The sequence below is a fragment of the Varanus komodoensis genome, unplaced genomic scaffold, assembly GCF_004798865.1.
Source record: "Varanus komodoensis strain SLA01 unplaced genomic scaffold, ASM479886v1 scaffold1, whole genome shotgun sequence".
In the NCBI taxonomy this organism is placed as follows: domain Eukaryota; kingdom Metazoa; phylum Chordata; class Lepidosauria; order Squamata; family Varanidae; genus Varanus; species Varanus komodoensis.
Genome location: NW_025335268.1, coordinates 120,878,069 through 120,887,171, shown reverse-complemented (window position 1 = coordinate 120,887,171; position 9,103 = coordinate 120,878,069). Strand labels below are relative to the sequence as shown.

Below are 9,103 nucleotides of genomic sequence, written 5' to 3'. Positions count from 1 at the left end.
TATCACTCTGAACATTCCTAACCATTGGCCAAACTGGCTGGGACAGATGGGAGCTGAAGTCCAAAATATCTGAAGGGTACCAGGATGGGGAAGCCTGCACTGTGGTGGTATCTCCAGCATGAAATGCAGAATACCAGTGCAAAGAAGAATACACCAGTGCAAAGAAGGATAAACAATTGGGAATAATTAATAGATGCTACATCAGCAGCCACCCATTCCAAAGCATGGAGTCTTGCAAGGGATGTTTGTGACTCCAGAAGGGAATTTCCTAGACACTGGACCCTGAGAGAATTGTGACATCAGAGCAAAACCAGCCAATAGCTTTCCCCCTTGTCCCTGCCATGGAGCTGACTTTTTCCTCTTTGAGGCAGGGACTTGCTTTTCAGCACACTGAGCGAGGCAATGCTGCTCACAGTGAAGAGGCTGCTGGGACAGCAGTGTCGTCTCCAGGTTTCTGGCGAGGAGCAGATCTCTCTGGTGAAGAGCCTGGTGTCAGAAGAACTGAATGTCCCCGCAAACCAGCAGACCCTGCTGTTCCAGGGCAAAGTGCTGGATGGGGAACATAGACTCTCCGACTATCCTATTGGGCCAGAGTCCACCCTCTACCTGGTCATTAAAAAACCTGAGCCAATTTACCTTACTGAGCTCTCAGAGCCAACCCCTGCCCAGCCTCACTCAGTGTGGTATCGACTTTCCCAGGTGCTGGAGAAACACTTCAAAACATCTGATGCGGTGAGTGTTCTTGAGAGAGTGCTGAATGATTATTACAGAGGTCTCGGCTTGCTTAGCCTAGAAAACATTGAAGAATTGGCAGTGGACATTCTGAACCCTGAGGAAGCTGATGGTAAGCCAGTGATGGCAAGTGAGCTCCCACAGCAAGTGGGACACCCCACGGCCCCTGAGCCTGGAACCAGGAAGGAACAAGCAACCCAGACAGATCCACAGGAAATCCTGGGAGGAAAGTGTTACTAGAAGAGCACTTGTTAGAGAGGCCTAAACTAGGAGCTTCAAAATAAAGAGTGATGATGCAGGAAGCTTGGTGAGGTGTCTTTGATATATTGCACCTAGGAAATGAATGAGAGTAAAAGAAACCAGCATATTCTACAGAAGAGCAGCAAGAACTTTAGTGTTGTGCCAAGTCTCCTACAGGAAAACAACCCTGGATTAAAACAGGGTGCTTTGTGAGAGGCAAACTGTTAAGTATATCTTTTTCTCAACACTATACTGCCACCGCTGGTGCATGCTTAACACTATTTTTCCCGAGGCAATCTTCCTGTTAGCTGTGAGGTCCCAACTAAGCAGGGATTTTGTGGCCAGTGTGTTGATGTCATAATATCCCCTACCTAATTAACACGAAACTATGCAACAGTATCACTAAGGTCAAATAAAGTCTTATCATCTGTCTGAATATGGAGAAGAAGGGCCCCTGTGTTAGTAATCTCTTTGTTACTGTACTGCTCTGGCAATTTAATTATCTGATAGAGCAGTAAGGCAGGGAATACCGCCCCAGTTGTCTTGGCAATGGTTAGGTATGTTCCCTCTTCCTCCATAATATTTTTGCAAGCCCCCCCCCCACAAAAGGGAGCATTTAGAAGACAATGCAGAGATGGGGGATGCAGGTGGCACAATGATGTTTTGTGAAACATCAGCCTGCTATTTCTAGCAACATGGTGCTACTGAAATCCGCAAATCTATACAGCCCCACTAAAGCTATTTTCCCCTCACACCAAATTTGCATCAAGTAACGTGAGGTGATGCATGCTTTGTATATTGGTGGTCCCTGGTTCCATCTCAGGCATTGCAATGTAAAAGTTAAACATTTCAGCACACTTAAAGAACTCAACTCAAGGTAATCCTTATTACCAAGGATTGTCTGCAAGCCCTCTGGTTTGTATCTTCATTCTAAAATTTTATTAAAACAAGTATGCAAAATAGGAATGTATGGCTTCTGACTGCCACATGTAGGAACTCAACAGGTGCATGTAGCAGTTTCCTCAGTTTGTACAGAGGTTGCCACATACCTTTGATTTCATCTTGCATGCCTTCTCCAAGCTGACTTTGTGATACAAAAGGAGAGTATGGCAGATGTCAATAACTAAGAGACAAGCAAAGTTAGAATGCCAGGTGTCAGGAAATGTAGTTTCAGAATTGGAAGTTAATTTCAAACTGAAGAGCACTAACTCCACTTTTCAGATTGATGCTGCTGCTTAAGTGTGAATCATTCAAGCACCTGACACTTCTCAGCTGGTTAGTTTTCTTAACCTGACATCCCATTCTCAGATTAATGATGTTCCCTCTGCCCCCTCTAACTCCAGCTTGTTCATTAGACTTTCGCACAGAATCTGAAGCTGACCGATTCTCAGTGACTGCCTGGCTTACCCCTTGGTCCTCTGGCCTTGGCATTCCAGCTGGGACTTTTGGGGTTTCTTCCAGCTCTGAATCAGAATCCAAGTAAACACCCTAATAGCTCTGTTCTAAGAGGAATTGGTCCGATTCTGCAGCCTTCCTCTTTTGGACATGGTGGTGCAAATATGGTGAGCTGGTTGAAACACAACTTGTTGTAGAATCCTCCTCAGAACTGGTCTTTTTATGAAGAGTAATTCCGCTAGACTGGTCTACAATTGCAAACAGGACACATTAAAGAAAAGAAGCCACTCTCAGAACAACAACAGTGTGCTGACTAAAAAAAATCCCTGAGCTGTAGGATGCTTCCAGACGGAGGATGTTTAGCATTGCCTTTAGAAGGCATCGCCCCCCCTTTTTGTCCTGGATGGATTTTCTGTGATAAAGAAAAGGACAGAAGTGGCACTGGAAAAACATGAGAAGACTACAAGTGGAAGGTATTGTAATCTGGGCTTCCCGTAAAATCCTACACATGAAGCAGGTTGATGGTGCAAAGAAAGCCTCATCTGGAAGTGCCCTTAGAGTAAAGGCTCTCCAGTTGTTTTTGGACTGCTATTCCTATTAGCTCTAGGCAGTATCATCAATAGAGCTGCAGTCCGACAACATCTGGAGGGCCACCCATTCCCCATCCTTGGCATGAAGGATTGCCTCAGCTACAGCAGGTACCTGGATGGACGTGACGACGACTGTTGAGCCCAGGGGTTCACCAGCAATCTGCCTTGCAAAAGATGTGCCTTTGCTAGTACAGAAATAAACCTTCATGTAGAAAAAAGGAAAACAGGAAGCAGCCCTGGGTTCCACATTTACACAGAATTGTCTGTGATACCAGGAGTGCCACACGTTGCTCTTTCAGAGCACCGGTAGAATTGAGCTCACCATACACCACTGCTCTAATAACAGAGCAGCAGACATTTGTAATAGTCCTCCACTGTCTGCACCTCCCAGCAAACCACTGAACATTCCCTAGGAGTGAAATTAAATTGGCAGTAACAGAGTATTTAATTAGCATGCAGCAGTAATTCTGTTTGTAAACACCAAGGCCGGAGGAATGAAGGTTTAGGCAATAGTGGAAGCTGGTATTGTTTAATGAACCAAAATGCATTAAGAAGGACTGAGGGAAGACAGTCTGCCTATCATATAATCATCATCTTGCAGCACCCTCATCTGAAGACCGTAACTGCGCTAGAAGAAAGCTCAGGGATCACTGCATACCATCCATGGCAATGGCAGGAAACGGGTCACCTTTAAAACGTTAAACCTTGGCTCTGGAGGCCCATTCCGTGTGGAGTAATTCACACTGTAACAGGCCCACTTTTCTAGCTCCCCCATGGAGACAGCCATGCACACAAGCCTGTGACTTCTTGGACAACAAGGGTCACCTTGATTCCTGGTCAGTGGATGCCGCAGTTCCAGAACCTTCCGGTAGAAGTTTGGGCCCAAGGCAGTTTGCAGCCAAAGAGGAAAATGATGCCCCTGCCTTCTGTTCTACATACAGAAGCCACTTCTATTGGCAACTGAATCTTATTTCAGCACCAGCAATGGGACAGCACTTTCCCCTCCGATTTCTGTGGAATGTACCAGGATGAGACAGGTAGACCAGTCCAAGCAGTGAGCTACAAGCAAGCATTGTTACTGCTGGGGTATTGTCATTGGAGAAGGGGAACAGCCACCCTGGAATCTGCTGCCTGAAGAAACTGCCTCTTTCTGCTTCATGAGAGCCAGTGAGGTGTAGTGGTTGAGAGCACAGGACTGGGACTCAGGCGATCTGGGTTCTAGCTCCTGCTCAGTCATGGAGCCTACTGGGTGACTTGGAGCCAGCCACAGACTCGCAGCCCAACCCACCTCACAACTGAGAGCAGCAGGAAGTGAATGATGTAAGCCATCATTGGAGGTTGCCACCTGGTGCATCACGAATGTGAAGAATGTTGACTCTTTGGTCAAAGGGGCAATCCACTGGAGCAGTCGGTGCTGACTAGATGACCAGCCATGCCAGGAACTGGATTACTCTGTGTAGAAGACAAGTGCAGGGCATTCACTCCCTATGTGGACCATTGACGGGTGCATTCCTACCCTGGCAAGCACCTTGAGAGGTGCAGTGCATCTCAGTTCTCCTTTCCAAAGGATTCCTGGCTTGTTTTTATTATTTTTGGCATCTTTAAATCTCATTTGGGGACTGCAGATGGTGCAGTGTTTTAAACCGCTGTGCTGCTGGGCTGGCTGATCAAAAGGTCGCCGGTTCGAACCTGCACAACAGAGTGAGTTCCCGTTGCTCTGTCCCAGCTCCTGCCAACCTTGCAGTTCGAAAGCATGCAAGTGCAAGTAGATAACAAGGTACCACTTGGGTGGGCAGGTAACAGCATTCTGTGCACTTCGGTGTTTAGTCATGCCGGCCACATGACCACGGAGACTGTCTGAGGACAAACGCTGGCTCCCTTGGCTAGGAAATGGAGATGAGCACCCCCCCCCCCCCAGAGTCAGGCATGACTGGACGTAACATGAAGCGGAAACCTTTACCTTTAAATCTCATTTGGTTTTTTGCAGGTGCACCCTGCACACTTAATGGAGGTCCAAAGCCTAAGAGGCTCCTTCCAGCCTTTTCTCCTCTTTGTCTTGGTTTGACAGCGATCACAAGATAAGCCGCCAAGCCGAGTGGACAGTGCGTATGATCTGGACTCACAAAAAGAGGGTTGTGAGATTTAGAACTCCTTTGTGGCAAAATCCTCTTTGGGAAGATGCCTAAGGGCGCTCTCCCTTTTCCACCAGTTCCCCACATTCTAGGTGCTCATGAAGATGGGAAAGTGTGGGTCTCCCCCTCTGCCCTTACAGGAGCTTATTCCCACCCTCCCTTTTTAAGGGCACAGACCACTCACAGCTCTGATTTGGCTTGACAGGTTGATTCCACCCAATCCGACCAAACCAGTGGGAAGCCAGTTTGGAACCTCTCTGGATCAATGTGCAGGGCTGATGCTTGCTGCACTTTGGCAGCAGGCACCTTCCTGGACATTGCCCAGAGAGATGCCTGTCCAGCTGGTGGAGGCAACCTAACATGGGCCCCACAGGATCTGAATGGGTTTCAGCAGGTTTTAAAGAGAAGCTGTTTCCTCATGCTGCATGCAGATCACATTAGAGGTCTCTTAGTGCAATGTGAATGATTTTCACCTATTTCCCACCCCTTTCTGCAGTCATTGCCATCTCCTCCCCCGCCCCCTTTGCAGCTATTCCCACACCTCTCCCTCTCCACAGAATCCAATTGCCTGGCCCCAGTTCTTGACAATTATGCTGGTTTGGCCTAAATCCCCTCTCACTCATCTCCCAGCAGAGTTAAATCATTGAAAGCAGCAGACCCATTTTGTTATTGCTAAGCATGGCTCTTCAGCACAAGCTCTGCCTGTTCAAGGACTGGAAAAAGTGAACAAACAAAAAGCCCAAAGCATCAGTGTGGCAATTCAGGAGTCAGGAGAGCCTCTTTAGGGTGATGGGGGAAACGGACTTTCACAGTGATGGAAGGAGAAGAGGAGAGCAACATCACCTGCCTTCCCGTACGGAATGCTAGCTTATTGTTATTCTAATCACCATCTTTATTTAGCATTTAATAATGTGTGATGGGAATAATGTGAGGCGCAATCTAGAAGGCAAAAGCCTAATCCCTGAAAACCGAGTAGGATCCTGTTGAGCTGGAGAAAAGCCTGACGTCAACAAGAGGCTTAAAATATACTGGGTGTGGGGAGGAAAGAAATCACATGATGCTAGTTGTGAAACACGAGCTGCCCTCTTGCAGTACACGCAGACCTAGGCAGAAGGTCCAGCAGGGTGGGGAGAGGGAAGTGTGCAAAGCTGCAGGCACACAAATGCTTTCTTCTCCATCCTTCTACCTGATTTCCAAAGACACAGGCAGCATCTAGACAGGCCAAACGGAACAATTTCATTCAGAATGTGATCCTTCAGTCGACGTGACTGGCAAACCAGTTCCCATCTGCTTTGCTTAACTAGGCCAGCTAGCCAGTCAGCACATGAAAAGGAGGAGATGGCCGTGAGCGATTCCTGGAAAGTGGTGGCAGCAAAACCCACCAGCTGCGGATTCACGTTTGACTGCCTCCATCAGCTGGCCTGCCTGGTGTCTGACTGGAGCGTGGAGCCATGGGCCCTCAACGCTGTTGCTGTTTAGCAGTTTGCACCTGGTTATTGGCCCAACTGTAAACTATTTTGCCATCTTGCTGGAAGAAATGGCTTGCAAATGTTAACTCGATGGTTAGAATGCCTTATGGGAACAGTATCCACAGTGGTGCAGCTAAGTCCATCTAGATCCTGGACATGATGATCTGGGGGTGGCTTTAGAAGACCATGACTATTGCCTCTGTGGTGGACCACACAGCAACCATTTACTCTCTTTGGCCCTTTCTGGTCCATGCTTCACAAAAGCTTCTAAATTCCTGATATATTAGAGCAAACAAAGCTACGAGTGCAAGGTATACAATGGAATTCATGTCTGCTGTTCTGACTGCAGATACATTTACTTGCAAAATATCACCATTTGTTGTAGAAAAGGATAATATATTTCTAAAATAAGCAATAACAGTAACAATAACAATAAACACGTAAAATCATGTCACGCCTAGTCAGCTGCTCTAAAAATAAGCAGACGATGCTGCAGGTGCCAGTGCAAGGTCTGTTTGTCATTGGTCCCATCTGCTCTAGCTGCAGCACTGTTTGGCAGATGATGTGGAGGCACAACAGGTGGTGGCTGGCTTGATAATGTGAGTTTATGATAGCTGGAGGTGAAAGTGTCGGACTCGGTATCATTTGGTCTTGTAAAGCAAGGCAGGGCAACATTGGTGGACAAGGTGCCATACTAAAGTCTGTCCAGATACTTGTGGCCTGTTCCCAGAATCCTATTCTATGTGGCAAAGCAACATGACTTTTCAGTGGGATTGGGGAAACTGAGCCGGTTCTATGAGTGCCTTGAAATATGTTGTAGCACCAGGTCACCACAGCTTGAAAAGTCTGCAGAAAGTGGGTTGAACCAGGACACAAGATCTTGTGATCTGGACAGATGCTGGACCATTCATCAAATGTTTTACTGTTCAAAAATGGTTAGCCCTTCCATTTTTGGGGAGTTAACTAGGGACTTCAGAAAAAGAGAGACCTCAAACCTGAAGAAGAACTTTAACACTCCATACCCAAGTTTTATAAGACATCCCCAACAAAATAAATATGGCAATGATGTACAAGGCATTCATTTCAGAAAACAGGAAGTACCCTGGACAGTCCAGTTTCCTAATTCCTAGTTTTTAAATACAAGGGCCTGAACCCTTTTGCTGGTTTGCATCCAAACAGGGAAGATCCCAGCTTCTCCTTCCCTGTCGCATGCCACTGTGTCTACCTGGGGTTATAATTGGACTAATAAGAAACTAAGATATCCTACAAGTTAGGGGGAAAGGAGTTGTTCCACTCTATGAGCTAAATTGCAAGACGAACTGGAAATTAGGATCTCCCCGACACCACTAGTACGGATAATGGGAGTTTATGGAATTCTCTAGACAGTATGATTTTTAAACCAGATCAGTTCTTTTAATGCAGATACATCTTCATCATATTGTTGCATAAGAGCTGATTTAGATCTGGGCTGGTCTTACTATGAAACAGTTGCAATGTCACATCAAGCTGCAGCTGTCAAAGAGGGAGCGTTTTTCCTGCTGTTAATCTCCACCTCTCTGTATCCTTAAAGAAGAACTTCATCCTTATAGAATGAGGATATGTTTACCTGCTTGGATATGTCCAGCACATGAGGTTGCCCTATTACAGTAGTCCCCAGCCTGGCACCCTCCAGATGCCATCACCCATGATTCCCAGCCAGCACATCTGGTGGGCACCAGATTGGGGAAGACTGCTCTGCTGCTTCATCTCTCTTTTCTTCCAAGAGTGTTTGCAGTGTCTGCTGCCTGAACAGATGGTGATCTAAATGGGGTATTGTCCTGCTGATTGGAGACTTCCTAGCCTTAAAGATGGTGGATGCAATTTTAATAGGTACAATTCAGAGGGAGGTTTGACAGGCATGATTTTGACTTTGTAGCTGGAGAAGACATACTTGGTACCTGACCCATTTTCTTATTATTTCTCTTACCTGGAAGTTACCCAAACCAACAAGATACTCTTCAGCACTCCTGCTTTGCAAAAATCTGTCTTCCCTCATGCTTGCAAGTTCCCTCCCTCCCCAAAACTCTCAAATGTCAAATTTTCTGAATTATTCATCATAATCTCCTCTGCTCATCCTCCTGCCTTGCTTTATGTCAGCCTGAAAGTGCTATGAATGAACGGCTGGCGGTCATGTGATGCTATCACCATGGAGACAGATGGCAGCGGTAAGATGTAAGGAACAGGAGGTTGGGTGCATAACCAGCAAGTTATTTATAGGCTGCTGTTTGTGAATTTATGGAATTGCGTCTGGATTTGAGCTTTGTGTTTCATCTTTCTCATGTCTTCGGTGGGGCAGAACACAGGATTATTTTTTACAGGAATACATTACACAACTCTCCAAAGACTCTGAATTAATACAGAGGAGGGAGGGCTGTCAGCAGTGCCTGCTGAGATCAGGCAAGTTTGCAATTAATTCACTGTAACGTTCTCTGTCTTGAGATGCTGCCACAACCCTGTGCCGACTCCTCAGAACACAGCCCTTCCATATCTTCAAATATGAATTTCT

The 9,103-nt window shown here is 46.4% G+C and overlaps 1 protein-coding gene across 1 annotated transcript; it reads left to right on the top strand.

Moving 5' to 3' along the window:
• The first annotated feature begins 399 nt into the window (after positions 1 to 399).
• Positions 400 to 972, top strand: UBL4B (ubiquitin like 4B). Its single transcript, XM_044431697.1, has one exon. It carries the CDS (start codon positions 403 to 405, stop codon positions 970 to 972), a length of 570 nt encoding a protein of 189 aa, XP_044287632.1. The 5' UTR covers positions 400 to 402.
• The last annotated feature ends 8,131 nt before the right edge of the window (positions 973 to 9,103 follow it).